General features: G+C 35.1%; 1 protein-coding gene across 1 annotated transcript in view; it reads right to left on the minus strand.

The window, feature by feature from the left end:
* Positions 1–27,328, minus strand: part of LOC128866543 (uncharacterized) — a 53,360-nt gene that overhangs the window by 22,911 nt on the left and 3,121 nt on the right. The window contains exon 2 of the mRNA XM_054107361.1: positions 15,741–16,386. Within this exon, the coding sequence (XP_053963336.1) occupies positions 15,741–16,209 (469 nt within the window). The 5' untranslated portion in view covers positions 16,210–16,386. The remainder of the gene's footprint in view (positions 1–15,740; positions 16,387–27,328) is intronic.

Raw genomic sequence — 27,328 nt, forward strand, 5'->3', positions numbered from 1 at the left:
TCATATGAATCCTATAGCTATTCTCACATATAATCGAATTTATTTTTTTTTCTTCATTTTGCGCTTTTTTTTAACAAATCAATACATCAAGTAAAATAAAAAAAATGTTGACACCGTAAATTAAAAATTGCAAGTGAGCTTGGCGTTGGTACGCGCCCGCAAAAAAAGGCTTAGTCGAAAAAAGCTCCATTTTCATTACATTTCTTTAAAAAAAATTATTTTAATAGCTTTTTCAGAATTTGTTTATTTAGTTGTCCTGCTGAATAAAAATCCATAAATTTTCTTTTTTTTTTCTTCCTTTACACTGGCCTAACTTCTTAAGAAGAAAATTGGCATGCTTGAGACTATGCGTTTTGGATGCTGAGTATTCTCACTTTTGAACACTTCGAAGTCTTCGTTCACCGGAAAAAAAGCGTACCAAATGATATTCAAATAAGCTTCCAACTCGTCGGTTAATGTTACAGGAGCGACCTGGATTTATATCTGGGCAAGGACGGTCATTTCAGCATTTATGGGAAATGTTTATGCTGCTAAAAAACTGCAACAACACATTCATGCCAGGTAGCCAAAAGGGAAAACCAACCCAGCTATCTTTTAAAGCATAACTACAAAATACTTGACAACATACGAGATAGCATTACTCGATAACCGCAAACTGCACAACCACCACGCGTACCACGCACCCTAAAAGGCGGCTGGAAGTCCAAAACGAAAACCACTACCAACCGACCAACCAACCAACCAGTTAAGCAGCCAATCAATTGAAGAAGCCAACAACTGACCGTCAGTCAAACTAAAATCTTATCACAACAAACAATTTGTGTAACTTGAGCAAACGAGCGCCGCCGCAGCTGCTGCTGCTGTTCAGAACTCCACCTTTTTGATGTTGCTGATATTTCTGACGTCGCTGATGTCGCTGCTGCCTGAAAGTTAGCATTATCACATAAATACCAGGGCAGGGGGGCTTGGTGTTTAGTTGAACGTTGGTCAGTGCGGTTGGTTGCTGGCTCAGTTGGCTTTTCGTATGCTCGGTTGGTTGGTAAAATTTCCATTTTGGTTATCTTTTGTAAAGTCGCTTTTTCTTTTGTCTTTTGTTTTGTTTTTTGCTGCTGGCTACCACAAATACTACCAAACAAGCAAAGCAAAGGTAGCCACTTAAGACAGCAACCAAGCAAGTAACCCCAAAGCGGCAAAAACCGAGCCAACGGCCAAATAGGCGTTGCAAGCGAAGCAGTACTGATTGGAGAGCTAAGACTGAAATTGAAGCTGGCGTTGGTGTTGGTGCGGCTGCTGCTGCTGCTGCTGCTGTTGCCTCCGGTTGTGGAAGTTTATCACATATCGTAATCTTGTAATTACGTGTGTACCACAAATGTTAATGTTAATGGTAAAATGGCAATCAGCGCAGCGAAGTGATCGTAGTATGGCGAGAAAAACGCAGCTGCTCAAGAAAACAGGGGACGACGCAAAGGCTTGCTCGCTTGGTTGCTTAATTGTGACTACTATGCCGAGTATGGTGAGTATACTCACCTATGGCAGTATGCGAGTATTTGAGTGCGCGAGTGTGCCTGCCTGCCTGCCTGCCTGCCTACCTGCCTGGCAGCCTTGCCGCACTACAAGTACGGGCGTAATTAACGAGATATCAGCGCATACCTACATTTAGCAACTTTAATGATGTGTGGAATGTTTAATGATTACAATTGCTATGCTCAGTGCGCGAAAAGGAAGAAATGAATAAATAAAAATAAATTGGTGCCAAAGATAGTGGAAAATGAAATTCGAAGATTAAATTCTTGCCGTAAAAGGTGCTGCGCAATTACTTAATTTTTCCATTTTAGATATGTAGATATGTATAAGTATATATTTTTTCTTTTTATTTCGTTTTACTATAATTTTCCTTTACACCACATCACGTCTCACCTCACCTCACCTCCCGTTGAGTCGTCTTTCAAACAATTCACAAAACTATGTGGTTCATTTATAAATTAAATAACTACTATGTTAGTGTTGTTGGGTTCAAGTATTTTTTATGTATTTATTATTTTTATTTTTTGTTTTTGTTTGTTTGCTTGTTGTCAGCTTTTCGAATTTAATGATGCAAATAAACATACCACACAGATAATAATTTGCCGTTTCACGTCATTTTTCTCACATTTATTCATTCTTTATCATTTCCTTTGACGGACCCTCATACTTTTTGACTCAAAGTACTACTTTTATTGGAGCTCTATTCAACTGGCACTGTTAAAGTGTACTAAACGTCCCATTGAAAGCTTTTGATGTTCTAAACCCCCAGGCACAAAGCAAGTTGCCACTTAAGTGAGACAGTAAGTACTTGCTTAGTGGGTACTCACTTTGCCGCTTAAATACTTTTGATGGCATATTTTTTACTTATGTTTTTTTTCCACAATCCTAAACGAAAAAATGTATGTGGCTAGCACAAAGTCACACAAAGTAATGGGCACAAAGTAGTCTTAAGTAGGACTGGAAGTTATTTTTTGGTGGTCAAAAGGCGCAAAGGATGATGATTTAATGATGCACTTAAATGAATAAGATAGTGGGGATGGCTAGCAGTAAAAGACAAGACACTGAGTTGTGCATAATGAGGTGCAATAAAAAAAAAAAACAGACAAATTTCGTGATTTAGCTGAACATATGTATACGGGGCTAAATCAAAAAAAAAATATTTTAACATATGGCAAAGCACTACAAGGGAACAAAGCACGATTTTCAACTCAAAGGAATCAAAGAATGCCGATGGAGTGTGTATGGCACTTATAAATAAGATATAAAATTGGTAAAAAAATGTTATTTATTTATCTCTTTACTCGTAAAAAATTAGTTTTCGAAATTTCTCGTCTAAGCCTCACTAACCGAGCGGTTTAACTAGTCCTAACTTTAAGAGGCACTTTAACTATTTTCTTTTATTCGGCTGAAAGGTAATGTAAAATTGGTAAAAAATGTTTTTCTCATGTACTCTTCTAACTATTTTTTTAAATTTTTTTATAAAGTTTTATTAATTGTGTTTAATTCGTTTTTTAATATTTTTTTTTTTATACATTTTTTTAAATTAATTTTTTGTATTTTAGTTCTTTTTTAATTACTTATTTTTTCCTTATTTAATTTTATATTTTATTTATTTAATTTATTTACCTTTTTCTTAATTCATTTTTTTTAGCAAATAATATTTTTTTTGCTTCATTGTTTTTTATTTAATATCTTCTTGTAATTTATTTGGTTTTTTTTTCTTATATTTTTTTATTTATTTTTTCTCTAATATTTTTTTTTACTTATTTATTTTTTCTAATATTTGCTTTTCAATTTGTTTTTTTTTTTTCAATTTTTCATTTTGCTTCTAATTTAATGGTTTCTTTTTTAATTTTTTATTTAAATTTTTGTTTCTCACTGTTTTTTTAATTTTTTATATTTTTTTATATTTCTTCAATTAATTTTTATTAAATAAATTTTTGTTTAACTTTTTTCTGTAATTATTTTATTTTAATACATTTTTTTGATTTTTTTTTTCTTTCTTTAATTTTTTTTTTAATTTTTCTCTTTTTAAATTTTCTTTTTAATTTTTTTTCTCTCACTTTTCTCTTTTAACTTTTATTCTTTATTTTTTTTTTATGTTTTTTTTTTTTTAATTTTTCGCGCTATGCTTTAGTTTGTTGTAATTAAAAATGTAAGATAATATACTATAATATGTTAAGAGCGACCCTAATGTATATGTAAGATTATATACTATGTTAAGTACAACCCTAATTCTCCACTATGATTTTTTCCGTTATCACTTTCCAATATGATACTGTAACCTTATATTACATTTGAATAAATCTTGAACCGCCTAACGCTAAACAACGTGCTTAATAGCTAACAGGGTTATGGGCCCAGAGTATGTCGCTAAAAATATTTGTGGAATCAAAAAAGAAAAGAAATACGTTCTGTGTGAACAATAAGTTCTGTGTGAACAAAAACATTTGGTGAACAATAAAATTTTTGAGTGAACAAATAAATTCTGTGTGAATTAAAATGAACGGTATAAACATTGAAAAGTTAGACGGTGAAAATTATTCCGTTTGGTGCGTCCAAATGAAAAGTCTGCTAATTACGCTAGACTGCTGGTATCCGGTTGAGACTATATGCTTAGAAAGTTGGACGGCACTCGATAAGGCCAATTTCAGTAAATCCGATAAAAAGGCGTTAGCCTTAATAACGTTAAATGTGAAAAGTTCAGAGCTCATCTATATTAAGGACTGTGAAAATTCGAAGACGGCTTGGGAGAGGCTCGATGAAATTTACAACGCACGTGGACCAGCAAGAAAGGTGTCATTATTTAAAAATCTGGTTCGTTTCCAAATTCGACGTTGTGAAAAGTTAAGCCCACAAATCAACAATTTTTGTTCAATCGCTGAAAGCCTACGTGAGCGTCAAATATCGATTCCAGACGACCTCTTGTCTATTTTGTTGCTGTGTGCGCTACCTGAGGAGATGGAAAATTTTGTTGTTGCGATCGAGGCGAGGGACGAACTTCCAACATTGGTACAGTTAAAATCTAAGCTGCTGGAAGAAGAGCATCGTCGTGCATCAAACGGTGTAGCTGAAAACAACATCAAGCAGAGCGCGTGTTGTCCGTTAATTCAGCGAAGCAGAAGTCACATAGAGGTCAAGAGAGGCGTCGGTGTTACATATGCGGTATGCAAGGTCACATAAGCACTCAATGCAAAAACAAAAGCAAAAGGAAAGACAATTCAGGTAATGCAGTATTGAGGATAGGCAGTGCGAAAAGTGACAAAAGAGATAAATTCATACTCGATAGCGGTGCATCCAGTCACATGTGTTGTGAGAAACATTTTTTCGTCAAATAAAGAAAATGCAGTGATGAAGTTATGCTGGCGACTGGTGAGAAAGTAAGAGTTGAAGCTATTGGTAATGTAAAATTAAAATCAGAGTTCTCTGGCATTACTTTAATAGACGTGTTTTATGTTCCACAATTACATTCAAATTTTTTGTCTGTGGCAAAAATTATTCAGAGAGGTCATAAAGTATTATTTATGAATGGCAAGGTTGTTGTTAAAAATAAGTATAATGAAATATTGTTTAATGCGCCATTGAAAAGCAATATATATGAAGCTAAATTATACAAGCCTAAAGAGAATTCAGCCATGCAAATAGGTGGAATATTAAATGATAAATTAAGAATCTGGCATCAGAGATTTGGCCACATTAATTGTTGCGATTTGCTTAAGCTCTTTAATGAGAATATGACTAAAGATAAAGAGAAGCTAATTAAATCAGAGTTTTTCAATTGTGAGATTTGCGCCACTTGTAAAATAAAGAAAACAAGTTTTTTGAGTTATAAAAGGGTTTTGTCAAAGCAACCATTAGAAATTATCCATTCAGATTTATGCGGCCCGATGAGAGTTAAGTCGCAAAGTGGTTCCCTTTATTTTATGTCTTTCATTGATGATTATACGAGATATGCACATGTTTATTTTTTAAAGCAAAAGTCAGAGGCACTTGAATGTTTTAAAAATTTTGTTGCTAATGTTGAGAATCAAACCGGGAAGAAGATAAAAGTTTTGAGAACTGATAACGGCCGGGAATACGTAAATGAAGACATGTTGAAATATTTAAACTTTAAAGGTATAATTCACCAAAAAACGATTCCGTACACACCGCAGCAGAACGGCATAGCAGAGCGTTACAATAGAACCGTTGTTGAAATGGCACGGTGCATGCTAGAGCAATCTAAGTTATCACACAGTTTATGGTCAGAAGCAGTCAACACGGCTACTTACGTTAGAAATCGTTCTCCAACGAAAGTTTTGAAAAATACCACTCCGTTTGAACGTTGGACAGGTCGAAAGCCTTATGTTGGTTACATGAAGGTGTTCGGTTGCGATGCGGTCGCATTAAATAAGAAACTTGGCAAATCGAAATTTGAACGGAAAGGTGATATTGTTAAATTCGTAGGGTATGCACGAGACTGCAAGGCATACAGACTTTATGATGTTCGTACGAAATCTATTATCGTGGCAAGAGACGTTATATTTTTTGAGCAGACGTTTACTACTGTTAAAAATGACGAATTATCGTACAATGATACATTACTATTGTTTAATCAGCAAGACAAAGATAATGTAAGTGAGGTTTCTACCTTTAGTGGTCATGATAAGGAAGATGAGGTTGTACCATCTGAACAAAATGAAGATGGTGATTCTGATCCAGAACAAATTGTGAATCCTCAAGGGCGTATCAAAAGAGGAAGGCCGAAGATTTTAAGAAATGGTACTGTTGGAAGACCACGTAAAGTATTTGCAATTGATCCATGTGTGAATGTTTTAAATTCAGTTTCTTGCGTAAAGAATGATCCGATTACCACAAAACAAGCTTTAAGCTGTGAAAATGCATTGCATTGGAAAAATGCTATGGAATCGGAAATGTCAACTTTAATGAAAAATAATACATGGGATTTAGTAGACCTACCAGAAAACAAAAATGTTATAGGTTGCAAATGGGTTTTCGCAACAAAGAGAAAGACTGATGGGAGTGTTGAGAAGTATAAAGCCCGTCTTGTTGCTCAAGGTTGTTCCCAGCGAGAAAATATAGATTATTTTGATACGTACTCACCTGTTGTGAGACATGCTACTATTCGATTAATATTAGCTCTCTCAGTTAAACATCAGCTTTTGGTTCACCACTTTGATATAACTGCAGCCTATTTGAATGGTGAGCTAAAAGAAGAAATATATATGCGCCAACCGATAATGTTTGAAGACCAAGAAAATCCGCAAAGCGTTTGTCGCTTCAAAAAGTCGATTTATGGCTTAAAGCAGGCCGGCAGAGATTGGTCAGAAAAAATAAATGATATATTCATGAAAATGGGATTTAATCGGTCGAAGTCAGACTGCTGCGTTTTTTATAAAATAAGTTTAAAAGATATCAATATAATAGGCGTCTACGTCGATGATTTAATAGTTGCAAGTAGTTCGAGAGAATCAATTGAGAATATTCTAAATAAATTGAATGAAATCGTACAAGCTGTAGATAGAGGTCCAATACAGCACTACCTTGGAATGCAAATCGAAAGAGATGGAAGTCGGGGGGAAATTAAAATTCATCAAAAAATGTACATCGAAAAATTGCTCGATGAATGGGGTATGTCAGATAGTAAATCTGCAGTTACACCGATTCCTAGTGGGTGTGTATTAAAGAAATGCCCGAATCTTAACTGTGTCGGAGACTATACTAAAAAGTTTCAATCGTTAATGGGTGCCTTAACTTATTTGTCAATTATTTCAAGGCCTGATATTTCGTTTGCTGTTTCGAAGCTGTCGCAATTTTGCAGCCATGCTCACCACGAACACTTTCTTGTGGCGAAGCATATTTTACGTTATTTAAAACACACTGTTAACATGAGTTTGCGATATTCTAATTCTGATGGGTTTGTATGTTACTCAGATTCCGATTGGGCATCTGATGCTTCAGATAGAAAGTCATGCAGTGGTTTTGTGTTTATGTTTGGAAATGGACCGATACAATGGGAATCTAAGAAGCAAAATGTAATAGCCTTAAGCTCAACTGAAGCTGAATACATTTCTATGTGTCAAGCGGCGAAAGAAGTTATGTGTCAACGAAATTTGCTAAGAGAAATAGGATTCAAGCGGTACGTCGAGTTTCCAACGGTCATCTACTGTGACAATCAAGGAGCTGCGTTTCTGGCGAAGAACGAGTCGACTAAGAAAAGGAGCAAACATATAGATATTAAGTTTCACTATATTAGAGAACAATGTAGTCTAAAAGAATTAAAAATTGAATATGTTTCCACTACAGATAATGTAGCAGATGGTTTTACGAAAAGTTTAAGTAAAATCAAACATGAAAAGTTTTGTAAAAAGTTATTGACCAGTATAGATATAGAATTCAATGAAATTGTTTAGTTATACATTTTTTCAAAAATGGTGTGAATTATGGTTGAGCCGGAGTATGTAAGATCATATACTATAATATGTTAAGAGCGACCCTAATGTATATGTAAGATTATATACTATGTTAAGTACAACCCTAATTCTCCACTATGTTTTTTTCCGTTATCACTTTCCAATATGATACGGTAACCTTATATTACATTTGAATAAATCTTGAACCGCCTAACGCTAAACAACGTGCTTAATAGCTAACAAAAAAAAAAAATTAATTAATTTTGTTTTAACGAATCGATGTCTCAAAAACTTCTGCCATTCCCATATACCTTCTGCTCAAATTTGAACGAGACTGATTTAATAAAACACAAACGGTTAATTATTGTTCAATTTTTATTTTATCTCCTTCAAAGTAATCACCATTGGAGGCGATACACATATGCCAACGTTTTTTCCAATCATCGTAGCATTTCTGGAAGGCCGATTTCGGTATGGATTTCAGTTCCTTCTTCGAATTCTCTTTTATGACTTCAATTGTCTCAAAATGTTTTCCACGGAGCGGCGACTTCAGCTTGGGAAACAGGAAAAAGTCACGTGGAGCCATATCAGGCAAATACGGTACTTGCGGAACGATATTAACATTATTTTTGTTCAAATAATCGCGAACAAGACGTGATGTGTGAGCTGGTGCATTATCGTGATGCAAGAACCATGACTTATTGTCCCACAATTCCTTCCTTTTAAGAAGGACGCGCAAACGCTTTAAAACGTCTAAATAATATTCGGCGTTAACCGATCGGCCTTGCGGAAGGAACTCCGAGTGCACCACACCTTCGTAATCGAAAAAAAACAGTCAGCATAACCTTAATTTTTGAGCGACTTTGGCGCCCTCTGTACGGCCCTCTTTGAACGATTTGTACCACTGGAAAACACGTGCACGCGGTAGAGCAGAGTCCCCATAGGTTGTCTGCAACATTTTTAAGGCGTCTGAAGCCGAAATTTTGTTGGAATAACAAAATTTCAAACAAATTCTTTGTTCAACTTGAATTTCCATCGTTAAATTCGAAAAACAAACTCGAGCTTGACTGGTTTACAGTAGCACAGAAAACAAACTATGTGACATATCACGCTGAAATTTGCCATGTAAGCTTATAACAGTCCTACCATCCAACAAAAAATGTATTTTTCCCATATGTCATCCGCGGACCGTTTTATTGATACAGTCTCGTTCATATTTGAGCAGAAGTTATATTATATAGTTAAAAAAAAAATTAATACCACAATTTTTTATCGAATAAAGAAAGCTTTATCAGACTAGCCGATAAACTATTCCTAACTTTAAAGTGCACTTTAACTTTTTTTTCATTTTACGACCTGCAATGTAATGTAAGTGGGCAGGATGACTCTTCCGCATACGATCTAAGCAGCTCAAAACATCCGGACTTAGCCCAAGTATCCGCTGGGTAGCTCCCGAACAACCGTTTGAGAGCGAACTATAGTGAGAAGACGAATCAAGCCAGGATATTAGGTTGTGCGCTGAGTTCGGGACCCGCCACGCAAAAATCCTTCCCCAATGAAAAACAAAACGAAACCCTGGGCTGAGCACTGCTTATTCTGATGACGATCCCTGCAAATGAACTAAGAGAACTATGATTTGAATGGCATGTCCTTTAATGGGAAAAGTGCCTCTGCCGGCTGGTTGATATGCTCGTGAAAGCAAAAGCTGACATCACTGCCATTCAAGAGATGCGATGGGCGGGACAAGGCAAGAAGAGCATTGAATCCGTCTACTACAGCTGTCATGTAAAGGAGTGCAAATTTGGTGTTGAAATTATAGTGAGAGAGAGAGAGACTTCGTCGCCAAATACTGTTGTTGTTGTTGTAGCAGCATAAACATTCCTCGTGCATATACGAGGAATGCTGCTGAAGTGACAGTCCTTGGCCGGGTATAAATCCGGGTCGTTCCGGTTACGTAGAACCGACTGTCGTGGGAACGACAAGTACTGTCGTTCACTTCGGTGGACGAGTGTCTCGCGCTAATCCGCATCAAAGCGAGATTTTTCAACATCAACATCATTTCCGCCCACGCCCCGACGGAAGAGAAGGACGATGCGACCAAAGATTTCTTCTATCAACGACTATGAGCGCTGCCCCCGCCACGACATAAAAAGCGTGCTTGGCGACTTCAATGCCAGAGTCGACAAGGAGCAAATTTTTGGTCCCACAGTAGGAAAATTCAGTCTGCACAACGAAACATCCAGTAACGAAAAGATGCTGATCGACTTCGCTAGGGCTCGAAACATAGTAATCTGCAGCCACAGATTCCAGTATAAAAAAATACGCCAAGCTACGTGGCTGTCTCTTGATCGAAAAACGCGAAACCAGATCGATTATGTTGCGATAGATGGAAGACACGCTTCTAATGTTTTCGAGTGTCCAACATCGACTGGGATCATTACCTTGCTGCAGCTAAAATGCGAACACGCCTACTGCCCAGCACGCAATTAAGACATCAGGCGAGTGAGTACAGAGTATCCATCCAGCAGCCATCGAATTCACCTGATATGGCACCCTGCGATTTTTTTCTATTTGATCGAGTCAAAAAACCACTACGAGGAATGCGTTTTAGCAGAATTGAAGTAATGGAAACATCGAAGACGGCTCTGATGGCAATACCGAAAATAGAGTTCCACAAGTGTTTGGAGAGCTGGATCAAACGCTAGCGTGAGTGCGTTGCAGTTGATGGCGAGTACTTTGAAGACGATGACGGGTACTTTTGAGGAAAGAACTTGTATTTTGAAATTCTGAATTTCTTAAAATATTCCACTACATGTCTACAGTGAGCCATTTCTCATATCGTAAACCATATCATATCTTATACCGAATATAAATTCGGGTCGTTCCCATAATGTAAAACCGACTGTCGTATACGCATTTGTAGGTACAAGGTTTGGCCATCGAATGCAAAATTGTGAGAGTAACTTCGGGTGTTATATCATAGGGGAGAGAGAAAGCCGAATCAAAACAAAATGTGTAAAGAGAGGTTTGTTGAACACTATCAGCCTTCGAATCAATCGTTGTTCAGACATGAACGAAATAACATGAGCAGTGACTGCGTTGATTTTTTTGAATATCACTAATACAATCTCAGTTTTTGCCGACATCTGTTGTAAGAAAAGCGCTGTCACATCCCATGTGACGTCAGCAAATCAGTTCATTCTTTCAAAATAGCTTAGAGCCGGTTAACGGTCTGATGTTGGCTACACATTCTGTATTCGCTCCATCGTGAGTATAGAACACTACTGCAGCAGCAACAACAACCGTAGATTATATAAGATAGTTTCCGAAGCTTCAAAGTACTTATACTTCTGAGAGCAAAACAAGAATGCTGTTGGCGATAAACTTAAAGCTAGAATGAAATTAGAGGAACTTAACACTTGATTTACCAGACCAGTCAAAATGAATGAAACAAATGCAACCTTCTGCGTATTTGGAAAATCGAATTTGCACTTTTAAAGATATATAAAGGCGAGAAACCTCGTTAAGCACTTCTTTTAGAGACCAATCATTTTCACCAGCTACCCTTTCGTGAACTACGGGAATGTCAATTCAGTCTCGAGCGCAAAGGAAGAAAAATCCAAGAATTAAATTCAACTTGCAAAATCGAATTAGGTTCACACCAAAACAAACTGAAAAAAAATCTATTTATTTATTTAAAAAAAGGACATTCACAAGCTTCTTTACGATTACAGCTTACACAGCTCACTTACAAGCTGCTTTAAAATACTGCGCTTTAAGAGGATTTGCTGACAAAGTCTGGAGATACTAGCAAAGAAATTAAATTCCAACCAACATTCAAAACAAATGTGGTGGCAGCATACAAGGACGTCACGCGGAGGAGACATCGGCATCAACATAGCCTGTCATTGACATTGCGCAAAGGGCATTCTATCTTCATACATACACACATACATATGTATTTGTAGGAAAAAAAAACTACAAGAGAAACAAACGAATAAGAAATCAAAAAGGGAAAAGGCGCTTTGTGGAAACGTGTCGCTGGAAAAAAAATGTCAAACAGTGAAAAATAAAAAATAAAAAGGCAAACAAACAGTAAAAGCATTTCGAAAGTGCAAAAGATCTTTGCGGCACACGAGAGAAAGCACACAGCCAGCACGGCGACGGAGGGGGATAAAATGTGTGTAGGTACAAGAAGACAAGGATGTGCGAATACTACGACATACATGAAAAATGCATGCAAGAAAAAAAAGCGGCTTTGTGCGGTGCCGATGCATTTAGGAATGTGCACACATACATACTTTTACGTTTGTGGCCGTATGTATGCGTATGAGTATGACGGAGTGTGCTATGTGAGCACACCACTCCGCACCGCTTCATTATTCCCTTTTGCGAATGCGTTGCGTGCATTGTCGTTGTCCTTGTCACCAAAAGCAGCAACATCAAAGCCATGCCACGTTGGCCTGTTTGCCGCAATTTTCGCTGACTACATTTTTTCTCCGAATATACTTTCTTTCGACAACTTTAAATAGGTTTTTTTTACAATTTTTTTACAACTTTTTTTTATTATTTTTTGTTTTTGGCTTTTTTTCGCTATTTTTTTCATATTCACACATTACGCTACTCCAGTGACTGACACTCTGACTGGATGTCTGACTAGCGGATCACTGGATGTCTGGCTAACTGATTGCTTAGCTGCCGCCATCGGAGGTGCCGACAGTTGAATGGCGTGTAGTCTACTTTCTGGCGGTTAATACTGGCTTTGCAAGCGCGTGATAAGGGGAAGCAGAAGAACACGGGAATTTAAATTTACTACCGACGACTTTGTGTCACATTTGTTTTTTTGTTTTTTTTTTTTGCTGGTCGCACTTTTACGTTACCTCGCTTTTGCGAATGCAGAGAGCTTTCATTTGCTGACATTGTCGGCGGCAATCGGTTTCGGTGTTAGAGATGGTAGTGGAGAATACATGTCTCTATGCTGTTGTGTATGTGTATGTGCTGTGCAATTATGTATGTGGGTATGTAAGCCAATGTCCTTTACACGGCTTCAATGGTGCAGTGTTGGAATTTGTAACAAGCAGCACTGAGAGTGTACATGAAAAGGGATGTACTAAGATAAGCTGTTGATTTAATTTTTGCTACACTTTTTTTTTGTCCATTTCCTATCAATTCACATGCAACGGTGTGAGGTATTTTTTGGAATCGCATGGAAATTCTTTGCATACAAAACTTGTCGTAAAATCATTTTAAGGCCCTCAACAGTGATGATAATACAATAAGGGGCAAGACCGCACGGAAATTGAAAAATAATTATTTTTATTTTTGGTTAATTTTAAAGTGAATGCTTTTAAAATAAATAAGTAGGTTTTCCATAAAAATATCTAAGAAATTAGAAATTTTATTATTATTTGAAAACAACGCTGCAGTAGAACGCACAGCGGTCTAATTTTGTTTTTAGTCTTTTTTGCATTTTGCGCTTTGCTCAAAATCAAATTTTTCTAAACCGTTTTCCACCGATTGGCCATAAAATTGAAAATTTTCTTAATTTTTTCGTTGGTTAACTCAAACAAATTTTGTAAATTTTCTTTAAAACTTTATATATATTTTCTATAGAACTTTTTATATATTTTTTATAAAAGTTTCTAACTATTTCACTTAATTTTGTACATTTTTTTACTAACTCTTTAGCAAACAAAATAATTAAAAAAAAAATCTTACTTTTTTCACTGTTTAACTTCAAAAAATTTTAGAAAATTTCTATACAACTTTTTAAAAATCTTCTATAAAACTTTTTAAAAATCTTCAATAAATCTTTTTAACTAAATCTTCTATAAAACTTTTTAAAAATCTTCTATAAACCTTTTTAACTAACTGCTAAACTTTATTTTTTTGCTAACTCTTTAGCAAACAAAATAATTTAAAAAAATGTTCTTACTTTTTTCATTGGTTAACTTAAATTTTTTTTATAAATTTTCTATACAACTTTTTATATATAATATTTTCTATAAAAGTTTCCAATTAACTGTTTAACTATATTAATTTTTATAAATTTTGTACTAACCTTTCATTAGCAAGCAAAATAGTTTTTAAAAAATTTTCTTACTTTTTTATTCTTTAACTTAAAAAAATTTATAAATTTTCTAATAACTTTTAATACGAGTAAATTATCTAAAAAAACGTGTTAACTAACTGCTTAACTTCATTTTTAATTTTTTTTACTAACCCTTTAGCAAAAAAAATTATTTTAAAAACTTTTTCTTACTTTTTTCATTGGTTAACTTAAAAATAGTCAAACATCTTCATAAAACTTTTTAAAAACCTTCTGTAAACCTTATTAGCTAACTGCTAAACTTTATTTTATAAATTTTTTTACTAACTCTTAGCAAACAAAATAATTTAAAAAACATGTTCTTACTTTTTTCATTGGTTAACTTACATTTTTTTTATAAATTTTCTATACAACTTTTTATGTATAATATTTTTTATAAAAGTTTCTAATTAACTGTTTAGCTTAATTTTTCAATTTTGTTTACTAACTCTTTAACAAAAAACAAAAAATAATTAAAAAAAATGTTCTTACTTTTTCATTGGTAAACTTAAACATTTTTTATAAATTTTCTTTATAACTTTTTATAATTTTCTATAAAAGTTTCTACTAAAACTGTTTAACTTAACTGTATAATTTTTTTTACTAACTTTAGCAAACAAAATAATTTCAAAAAACTCTTAGTGCTCCCATTTGCACAACTTTTGTGTTTTCAAAAAATGCTACGTCACTTTGTCGATAATTTTTCAAGCTTTCAAATAAGCCTGTACGTACTCAATTGTTTCAGGTAGTGCGTCTTTTCCCAGACATCATTCTCGTTTATAAGGATTTGTTCTCGATAAAATGTGTGTCCGGGAAACTGCCACTTCCGGTTTCGAAAAATTATGAAGATAATCGAACTGAAATACCGAGTTATAAACTTTCCAACGATTCACCATGCAAATCGGATCAATACATTTTTACTTTTATACGGTTTAGAATCTGTTGTTAGAGACTTTTAAAAAAACTGTCAACATTTTTTAAGCCCATTTGCGTCAATTTGATCAGGGATTTAGGTCATGCACATCATTTGGACGAAATCGAAGGCGATGCTGCAGGAAATCACCGCTTTTTGGTTCATTTAATATCGCATGGCCGCACATGGCTGAACATTTAAAATTGTTTTAAATTTTTTTTCAAGTCTTTTGTTCTTTTTTTCAAGAAAGTTCATTCACGGTTTTTCGATGGTTGCCCTCCGTTTATAATTTAAGGCATAACAAACCTAGTTTCAGATAGAAATTGGGGCACCTATCACCGTGAAAGAGTGTATAGTGTATTTATATTCATTATATGAAATGATGGCATTCAAACTACCAAATTTTACAACAGAAACAAAATTCATTTAGATTTTTTTTCACCTCGTATGAATACACCTTGGAGTTTTGTATAATTAAAACAAAAACGTTTGGCTCAAATAAATTTCTCTAAAAAATTGTATTTGACATGATTGCAGTATGTATTTCAATAGCGTCCAGTATTCTGACCAAAAAGATTTGTGATAACTGAAATAAATCACAAAAAACCTCATTGGAAATGATCTCAGACTGAACCGAAACCGGTTACTGTACAAAAAAAAATGTTTTATCTTTAAAAGGCTTGTTGCACTTTTGCGCGCCTATCACTGTAAATTACTCACAACATTCTGCATAAATCATTGCAGAAACTAAAATAAACCAAAAACTTAAACGAATTTCTTGTGAAACTTCATAAACACTTACCATTTTTAATTTGTAGACTATCACCAATAAAACAGGTAATTAAGAGCGATAAAAGCAATAACCAATTCACGCTGCGGCCACCACTACTAACTCTCTTACTGCTCTGATGAGAATAATGAGAAATTCCATGGCAGCTACTACAACTACTTGCTGCGATTATATGCCGACTTGTCTGCTGTTGTTGCTGATGACACCTGTTGTTGTAGGCACTTCCGCTCACAATGCTTACTTTATTATTACATCGTCGTTGTCTCAGGCGAGAACAACAACAGTGACAACGAAGACGACGACGACATTGCCGAGCAGCAATATTCGCATTTACTATAACATTTGATATTGTTTTTATACAAGTATTTGTTGTATTTGTATATATTCTCGTTTTATTCGGAACACATTTTGGGTCTTCTGTTTTTGTTGTTGTAATTGTTATTGCTGTCCTGACGGCTTCTAAAAATGGCTCTGTAGCCATCGCTTTCAGGTATTAAACATAGACTTTACGCAAAGACACTTTCACACACACTTGGAAAATGGACAATGAATGGCAAGCAATAATAATTTTCGTGATTTGTTAAATTCTTCTTCTTTGCTAATATTGAAATTGTTAATAAATTTGTAGATCCGTTGAAAAGCTCTATTTATATGGCAACTGGAAATAAGAAAGAAAATATATATTTCGAATGAGTAAGAAAATTGTATTTAATTAAAAATAAAAAAATAGCATAAAATTCTACATACGTGTAAACAAAAAGTACGTGGGTATAAATAAAAAAATAAATAAAAGGAGCTTACAGCAATTTATTGCAAAATTCTCTCTCCCTCTTCCGCTGTCAAACACTTGCAACTCATTAACCAAGTAGAATAGAAAATTCGATAAAGTGAGCAAAAACAAAAATTATTTTTCGTTTGTGACGCCAGCACGCCATGTTTTAGATATCAAATGTAGAAAAAAGTAAACAAAGAACGAAAAGGAGAAAATATAAGCAGTAATTTTACACGTCGTGAAAAACAAAATTCTAGATCTGATTTTGCTCTTGTGTTTGCAATTAACTACATTTGACTCCATTCCAATTGTTAAATTTACAGGTTGCTGCGGTATTTGAGGACATACTTAGATGTGGCTTTAATTTTCCGAAACCATTATTTTTCTTTTTGCTCTTTTTCAGATACGACATGGACGACTACAACTTAAGTCAAACAATTAAAAGACATGCAGTGATCATCGCCGAATGTGCAAATCACACCGATTTAGAAATCAATCGCTAATTTTCTTAGGTGGGCCCGTTCACTCCTTCATAACCGATTCTGCATAATTTATTCAACAAATGCCAGCGATCATTCACGAGCGTCCTTCAAAATCAATTAGGGCCCTTACGACGGAACTTAATGTTTTTGAGGGACTTTTCCGTCGAGTTGGCCATGAAGATCTCCATGATATGCTCAAAAAACAATTTATGCAGGAGTAAACACGAGAACAGCGAGTTATTTGACCAAAACGCTTTCTAAACCAAAAATTAAACACTCCAGAGCATCTAAGATGTTATGTTATGAATTTTCACGACGAGCAAAAGACCAACCGCAGAAATGGCAGATGGCTTTACAGTGGTTCCTGTTGTCATGCACACGAAGTTTCCAGCCACTGTTATGATTATCCTCAAGAATTTCGAGTGAATTCTGCTGCATATATCGAGGTTCTATAGGCAGTAGTGAAACTCTGCATAGATAGCGTACGCGTGACAGCCCATACAACTTTCAGCAAGTTTCTGCTCCTTCACAAAAAGCGATAGCGACACAAGATTGGATGGCAGAAAATGTCCCTGACAACATAACACCGAACTTATGCCCAAAGTTGGCTTATGTTCAAAGTTGCGCTCAATCCTGTTAAAAGGAAAGTTTTTGCGTACTCAAATCCGCTGATTTTCAGGGCAACCAACTCCCCTAGCAAAGCTTCTCAAAAGAGAAAATTTGCCTTCCTTACCTTCGTTAAGCGTGGCGTTTTTAAAATCACAAAATTTTCTCGCCAGGCTACACTTAGTAAACATTTCGTATGCAATGAGCCAGCATTGGAGAAAAAACGCCGTAAATAGTAGTTTATCTAAAAAAAATGGTAATTTGTATCAGGAATGAAGACAGAAGGAATTATATTGAATAAAAGGGTTTTAAATTGCTAGATTTTTATTTTTCCACGCATTTTTTAATTTTTTTTCCTTATATTACAATAAATTTTCACCTCCAATTGTTGAGTCTAGTGTGCCGCATACGGGAAACCTATTTAATTTAAGTATGACTTTTTGGATAGTGAAAAATACGTACTAGTTTTGAAACTAATTAGCTAAATTTTTTTTAGTGAAAAATTGTAAATTCAAAACTTTAACGGCTGCTTGTTTTTGACTGACAGAATTTGGTTCAAATTGTATTTATAATTTTTGTTGATATACCCTTTAAATAAAAACAGAAAAAAAATCGGACCCTTGAACTAAAATCTGAAAAAGGGGAAGTGCAAGCAAAACAAAAAGTTTAAATAACAAAAAATTAAAAAAATAAAATAAATTTAAAAAAAATATTTAAAAAAATATATATATATAAAAAAAATATATATATATAAAAAAAATTAAAAAAAAAATTAAAAAATAATAATATAAAAAAAATTTTAAAAAAAATAATATAAAAAAAAAACTAAATAAAATTAAAAAAATTAAAACAAAACAAAAAATATTTATTTCCCTTTATGCTGAGTGTTAAACTCATTTTGAAATAATATTGTAACAATAAGTCATTTCAATAAATTTATTTTGAAATAATAACAATAAGTTATTTTAAAATAAATTTAATTTATTATTTATTGCATTCAATTTATTTTTTTTTTTAAAGAAATCAATTATTATTTAAAAAAATATATATAAAAAATATACTAAAACTAAATAAATAATAAATTTATTTTAAAATAAGTAATAAAAAAATATTATAATAGATTATTTTAAATTATTTTAATTTGATATTTTAAATTATTAAAATTATAATTATTATATTTTAATTATTTTAAAACAAATTTAATCAAATGCCAGTAAAAAATATATATTTAAAATAAATATAAGTTAAATGAAAACGGTTAAGTTTGGGCATCATTTCACACGAGTACAGCAAAATTAATTAATCCCGTAACCCCGTATATTTTCTCACAGAATCAAAGCGAATCTATACAAGTTGTTGTTGTTCCATCAGCTGATTTTTCCCCCTGAAATTTAACAACACCCCTCCAAATTGATGGGTATTTGTAGAGTCGGTATCACATTGTATAGATCCGCCTTGCACAGAATTTGAAATACAATTTCACTTTATATATAATATATTAATTTCTACCTGCATACATACACACATATGTGCATACATCGATATTTGACACTAAAGCTTTTGCAAACTATAATAGTCTCCTGTATTTTCTTGTGCGCAATAGATAAAAATTCTTAATGAGTGTTATAAATGAGCTGATAAAAAACGGAAGTGATAATGTATGGCTGGCGACGCCTGAAATGTGGCTACTGTTAGTGTAAACAGCAACAACTGCCACAGCACAACGCACAACTCATACAAATACAGCTGTCCTAGTGCTACTATAAAAATGACAACAACAAAATGGTAAATAATATTCAACATATTAAAAATTTATATGCACATATTGTATGTATGTATGTGCATATGTACAGCTGCGGTCAAAATCTTAGTAGTGCACACACGTAAAATAGAATGGGTTAAAAAAGTGCGTGTAATCGCCTTTATAAAAAATTTGATTTTTCCCTCTTATAGCCCAAATGTCAAACAAAACAAATCCCAAACAAAATCCAACGTTTATCTTATTTCCGTAAGGTAAAATTATATTTAGAAAACCTTCAGCGAATTTTGAGCGGTCAAAAACTTAGTAGTGTAACAAATTGTAAGAACAATTTTGACAAAACTTTTATGTGATGGTGATTTTATTTTTATTTTTACATGGGGTTTTGTTTAGTATTTAAATTACTAATATATTTTGTTGCATGACCCTTATTCTTTAGAATTGCAGCACAACGGCGTTGCATTGAGTCAACAAATTTTTGGCATCTTTCAATCGAAATCGACTCCCATGCGCTCTTTACAGCTTCCCATAGTTGCGTATTCGATGTTGCCTTGCGTTGGGCTACTGCCTCCTTGACATCAACACACAAATTTTCAATGGGGTTTATGTCTGGTGACTGTGGCGGTCATTCCCTTACGTTGATCTGACTCTCCTAAAATCATCTTTTAGCAAGTTTGCACGTGTGTTTGGGGTCGTTGTCTTGCTGGAACGTCCAAACAAGCGGCATTTCAGCTCTGGCATATGGCCGCATGATATCCTTGAGTATATCAACATTTGAAGCGCCAGTCATCATTTACTTAACCCAATGAATGAGTCCCATGCCTAGCCAAGAAAAGCATGCCCATATCATAATGCTAGAACCACCATGCTTTATTGTTTTTGTTGTATACTTTCGCTTGTATTCGGTGTTAGGTGGTCGTCTTACATATCGGCGCGATCCCCTTTCACCATACAAGACAATCTTCGACTCGTCCGACCATAAAATGTTGCGCCATTTGGTCGAAGGCCAATTTATATGATCTTTGGCGAATCGAAGTCTCTTTTCTACATGGGTTTTTGTCAACAACGGTACTTTTCTTGGACTGTGAGCACCCAGGTCGTGCTCACGCAAACGCCGATGAACAGTCTCAACGGTCGAAGACACTTTTAAGGTATCTTTTATCTCAGTAGCAGCCGTAAATGGAATCTGCTTTGAGTATCTGACGATAGACTTAACTTCTCTTGCCGACATTGCTAGCTTTCTTCCACCACTTTTTTGCCACTTGGTTTGTACTTGTTGGCATTAGGTACCATTGTTGGTGTACAACCAATGATATTTTGCACTTACACCGCATACGTTTTTCCAGTAGCAATCAATTTTTTTATGAGGGCCCGTTTCTCGGGTGCGCCATTTTTCCTTCTGGACATTACTGAATGAGGAATAATAAAAATTTGGCCATTAGCTACAGAATATCAATTAAATAAACTTATCTCACCTTTCTTTTTAATTTTCACAAAGATAGATATTAATTTTTCACGTACTACTAAGATTTTAACTGACTAAAAAGCCGTTGCAACTAGAATTTCATGCAAAATTAACGAAACCAACAGGTTAAGTATAACAAGTGATTGCATAACTTGAAGCCGACTTCTCAATCTAACGGATTTTGCAGTGGATGGCGAAACATTGTTGTGATAAAAAAACGTGGCCACTTAAATAAAGGGTGATTTTTTACCTATTATCTTTTTAAACAGTTGGTTTAAACAGCTGACGCACGTTTCGTGTTTTGTTTCACTGTCAAACATCTTCAGTTTGGTCTATAATTTAACCATGAATCGTCTTACAAACGAACAACAATAAAAATGTGTATTCTGTTAAGAAAGTTTAAGATCCACTTTTTTATCGAAAAATTGTGTTCAGCGACGAAGCTCATTTTTGGATCAATGGGTACGTAAATAAGCAGAATTGTCGATTTTGGAGTGAAGATCAGCCAGAAGAATTCCAAGAGCTACCAATGTATCCAGAAAAGGTCACAGTTTGGTGCGGTTTATGGGTTGGAGGTATCATTGGACCGTACTTCTTCAAAGATGCTGCGAATCGTAACGTAACTGTGAATGGTGAGCGTTACCGTGAAATGATATCCAACTTTTTTTTGCCCAAAATGCAAGAGCTTGACTTGCATGACATGTGGTTTCAGCAAGACGGTGCCACATGCCACACAGCACGCGTAACAATGGACTTGTTGAGAGGCGAGTTCGGTGAACATTTTATTTCACGTTCGGGACCTGTCAATTGGCCACCCAGATCGTGCGATATAACGCCTTTAGATTATTTTTTGTGGGGATATGCTAAAGCTCATGTCTATTCAGACAAGCCTGCTTCAATAAACGCATTGGAAGACAACATTAAAGCATTTATATGTGAGATACCGGCCGAAACATTGGAAAGAGTATGCCAAAATTGGACTAAGCGGATGGACCATTTGAAGCGCAGTCGCGGTCAACATTTGCATGAAATAATCTTCAAACATTAAATTATTGGGCGCAAAATGGCGCAAATAAAAATTGCATGCATTTTTCTGAATTTTACGTGTGTTTTTTTTTTGAAAAACTTGCCTATAGCTCTTAAAAACCACCCTATATAATGAGCCATAAGCACTACTAAGATTCTGACCGCAACTGTATGTATATATAAATGAAGCGAACAAGAGACGAGCTTTTCTTAATTCAGCTTTATCGAGTTGCTTTTCACGTATTTTATATTTGTTTCGTTTTTTTTTTTTTTTTAATTGCTAATTTCATAGAGATTTATTGCGCGAAATACACCACTTGTGAGATATGCAAATTATACCGCCTTATTTAGCAAATTTGGTATGACAGCGGAACATAAAATGAATTGTAGCTACAAGTGTACGAGTATAAAAACTAATTTATAAATTTATTTAGCAACTAATGAAGCTTCACTAGATAATATAGGAGGTCATAAAACTGGTAATTAGAAAGAGTTTGAGTTTTAAAATAAAACAAAAACGAAAGAAATAGCTATGAAATGGGACACAAAACACAAGATGGCGCAAAATTAATCACCCTATCGGAAGATACATATATATTTTTTGCAAACACATTTGGCACTTGTGAACTTTAATTTTTGTACTTTTTTAACTTTTTTTTTTTTTTTAATTTTTTTTTTAATTTTTTTTTTATTTTTGTTTTTTTTAACTTTTTATTTTTTTGTTTTACTTTTTTTATTTTTCCAATTTAAAAAACTTTTTTTTAACGCATGTCAAACACATTTGGCACTTGTAAACCAGACAGCTGGAGTGCACAAACAGCCAAGCAATGGAACGTGTAAAGGTCAAAATAAAGATTTCCAAAACTGGATGTTTAATTTTACGCCAACTTGAATAAGAGGGGAAAGCGACATTTTTCTATATGTAAAATGACTTACAAAAGTGACGTGTAGATGTCAGCAGTGGATAATTAACAATGTCTGACTTCGGTGAGCAAAAAAGTTGGAGTAAATTTTGTTATAGGAATGAATTTTATGTAGCACAAAAATTGAGCGTGTTACAGAAGGCATTCGGTGACCAAGTTATTTACAAAGAAAAATGTTTGCAAGTGAAGGTAGAGAAATTCGCTCTAAACGACAGTCAACATCAACTAATGCAATCAACTCGTCAAGGAAATCAAAGATTTAGTGCTCAAATAGTGTCGATGGACTATAGACTATATAATTAGCGCGTACACCCTTTTTGGGTGTTTGGCCGAGGTCCTCCTCCTATTTGTGGCGTGCGTCTTGATGTTGTTCCACAAATGGAGAGACTTTCCTTATACTGGTGAATAATTTTGAAATTTGTTTTGCGAAGATATTTTCGTGGTCAGATATTTTCCGTGGCCTTCCACTAACAGATTTAAGCTCCAACCTATTTTAAAAAAGTTGGGCTGAAAAGTCCTGGGCCTAACACATAGATGGCACTAATTTTATTGCATTCACCTCTTTTTCAGTTATTACTAAGCACAAAAAAGGCAGCTGTTAAAATTTCATGACGTTCTATTCATTAGTTCGTGAGTTATTGTGCTAAGAGTGACGCTACTTTTGTTATTTTCAAAACAATGGATTAAAAAGAAGTTTGTGTTTTGTGAAGGAAAAAAATATCATTAAAGCGAAGCAATGGCTTGAAGAGTGTTATGGAGACTCTGCTCCATCAGAAACAACAATAAAACGATGGTTTGCTAGCTTCAACGTGGTTGTAGAGACAGCGACGATGCACAACGCAGTGGACGTTGAAAACAGGCGGTAACACCAGAGAACATCAAAAAAAAATCCACAAAATTTTGAAATTTCCGTTTTGAATGATCGAAAAGTGCGGAACTTCAACTTTGATTAGCTGATCACAAGAATGTTTTGGCTTTATATTGCAAGCGCATTTGACTATGAGAAAGCTGTGTTCAAAGTGGGTGCCGCGTTTGCTCACTGTTGACCAAAAACAAGTCAATCAAAAAATGTCAAAACTACATGAATTGAACTTTGAATTGCGCGTTCCCACGACAGTCGATTCTACGTTACCGGAACGACCCGGATTTATATCCGGCTAAGGACTGTCACTTCAGTGACATTCCCCATATATGTATGGGGAATGTTTATGCTGCTACAACAACAACAACTTTGAATTGTTGCCACATCCATCGTATTCGCCAGATTTGGCTCCCAGCGACTACTGCCTGTTCTCGCCGGTAAGAAATTTCACTCGAATGTGGAGGTTATCGCTGAAACTGAAGCCTATTTTGAGGCAAAAGATAAATCATTCTATAAAAGTGGTATGGAAATGTTAGAGCGGCGCTGGAATGATTGCGTTGTTCTTGATGGAAATTACGTTGATGAATAAACCTAATTTCGAACATGGTTTCCTTCGTCAGGCTGAGACTTTTCAGCCCATGTGTTACAATTATGGTAAACCGACTGAGTCACTTCAAACGATGTCCATTTCCAAGGCATTTTTGCTTTCTTTATAATTTACGTAAGATTTTATATTTAGATCAAAAAATTACTCTTACGATCATTTATGACTGATTGATGGCTGAGACGTGTGTAACAACAAAGTGAGATAACGGTATATCAAATCATCTATGCAAACGATGCCGAAAATATAGATGAGAGGTAAGATACAGTGCACTAGACAGGGTTAATTTACTGGGGCAGTATACTTTGGTCGGCAAAAGCTCGAATCATTGCGGTAGCGTAGAACCAGTTTCCATGGGAATATATACTCACCTAACACCTCTTTCCCTCTGGGCCCCACCTGCCGAAACAGCAAGTTTCCTGGCCCTATCGTTAGATGAGCTAGACGAAGACCACCGGTAACTACATTGCACTGACATGGTTTCACAGCGATGCCACTTATGTAGACCACGAAATGGGCCCGTTGTGAACCGCATGGGCGGGGCTACATTTTCCCTTCCAGATTGCACCATCCTTAGCTTTGAACAAAGCGTAAAAGATGTATACCTAAAGTGTGTAGATTATCCACAATATATTCATTGAGAAGTAGGATCTTAAATATCGGTTCCTGCTTCTGGCTAGAGCCGAGCATGTGGGAAAAAAAGTGTTGAATTGTTTCCAACTCCTCCTCATGCCTGCAGCTACGACAGAAATCATGCATGTACACGCCCAATTTCCTTGCAGGATTTCCTATGAAACCATGTCCTTGAAGAACCCTACTAAGGTCCTATTTTGAAGACTACTCAATTTTGTAATATTCGTGGATAGACGTAAATTTAGCCTTGGCCATGTTTGCCTAGTAATTTCACAGGTATTGGCACTAACCTATCTTTGATTTACAGAATTGATTAGAGCGTCTATAACAAGCAGGTAACAAGTTGCGAGAGGTACCCCATTCAAACTTATTTATCCATATTTGGCATACAGGTACCTGCTCTTCCAAGTTGGCCAGCACTACAGTTCGCTGGTATATCTCTGTCGCCTAGAACCCAGCATAAGATAATACGATACTATTTAGTCATCTCATTAAGAGATTGGCGACAATGAAAGGCACTCCTTGATGTTAGTTGGAATGTATCCAGAGCCCGTAGGGCAGATTGACTGTCCTATAGAATGCAGATAAGTTTTCATTATATTCTGTTTATCTCTAACCATCTTAAGGCTTCATTAGTAGCATTTATTTCCGCTTGAAAAGCACTACAGTGAGCTGGTAGTTTAAAGAATTCACTGATGAAAAGCTCTTTGCAATATAACCCTGATCCGACACCGGTATCCATTTTAGATCCGTCCGTGCAGATCTTAACGGGTGTGTTGGGTGATGTATCGATCTTCTTCAAGCCATTCCAGTCTAGAAGGGATTTTTATTGAGAAATTCCTTTCAAAGCAGATAATGGGATAATCACAATCTCTGGGTATATCCGTATAGGAGTCTAAGATGGCTCAATGTCCATGTGTGGCAGTCTTCCATTGTGAGCTCGCTATGCGCCTTAAAGCGGAACAGGCCGCTAAATATTTGCAGAAGAGATCCATTGGTATATACGAGTATAATATGTACAATAATTTTCTTGACAGGCGAGAGACGCATTTGTTTTGTACTGGCTAATTCAATAATTGTGAAAGTTTGTTTAGTTAAAGAAGTGCAAATTACTTGAATCTTATAGTATGTAAGTCCAACTATTTTTATTTTCTTGACAAACTGTACACTTAAGAAACTTATATTCTCTGCGTTATGCTATACTAGCCAACTTTCGCTGTCATGGATTGGGTCCTGTAGCTTCAGAACGATCGGAATTTCACAGAGCATACTGCAATTTTTACAATAAAAGTAGATTTTACAATAAAAGTACCGCAAACAATACCATCGCAACTTCAAAGGTCTTATAGGCCTGTCACAAAGGGTCGTTGCGTCTGTTGCGGCAACAAATTTGACTGAGAGCAAAATGAATTATGTGTACTTGATCATAGGCGTCACATACGCACCGCAGATGGAGTATCACATAACCACACATAACACATAATTTATTTTTCTCTCAGTCAAATTCGTTGCCGCAACGATCCCATTATGACAGGCCTATTAGTTCTTTATGTCGTAAGACTATTTTTCCACAAACCACACTGTAGAAGAATGGGTAAAATCGTTTGTTCTTACATTTGACTGGAAAAAAAACTGCCATGAATATTAAAATAGTATCATAAAAACGCTGCACTTTGATAAGTTGGAGTAATTATAATATTATTTTTAACTTTAAAGGCGCATTTTTTCTTTTGTTGTCTTTTATTGCTTCCTTTGATAGTACAACTCCCTTGAGACATTAAGTAATTATTATTAAGGTATGTAGATCACTACAAATTTAGGACCATTGCCCTACAATTGTGGTTTGGCTAATTCGCAGAAATATAGTATCATTGACAATAAATATCTTCTACAGGTAAAAATACCTGTTTACTAAACGTACAAATCAAACGGTCGAATTACAAAACATAAATTAAGTACATTGAACGCGCTGTGCTTCGCCTGGGAGCAATTTCAGCCCTTGTTGTTGTTGTAGCAGCATAAACATTCCCCGTGCATATACGAGGAATGCTGCTCAAGTGACAGTCCTTGGCTGGATATAAATCCGGGTCGTTCCGGTTACGTAGAACCGACAGCCCTCATTGTTTTTGGTTTCCCTGTAAAGGCAACATTCTCATCAGGGAGCTTATGTGTGCAACAGTCAATTGATGTGTTCTGTGCTGACGTTAAGTAACACTTCTTCAACTGTGATTATAGGCCTCTTCTTTTCGCCAAACGGTAGGAAGCGGCGTATAGATGAAGCAACTGATAAAGGGTAATCAGATTGGAGGTACTTTTTCCAACAGGGTTATTTTGACAGATCAAGCAAGACTACTGTCCAACTAAACACATAGTTTTTTTTTAATATTCATTGACATTTCATTATGGAAAGACTTACGCCTCAACAACGTTTACAAATCGTACAATTGCATTACGAACATCGACAGTCT

The sequence above is a fragment of the Anastrepha ludens genome, chromosome 6, assembly GCF_028408465.1.
Source record: "Anastrepha ludens isolate Willacy chromosome 6, idAnaLude1.1, whole genome shotgun sequence".
Lineage (NCBI taxonomy): Eukaryota > Metazoa > Arthropoda > Insecta > Diptera > Tephritidae > Anastrepha > Anastrepha ludens.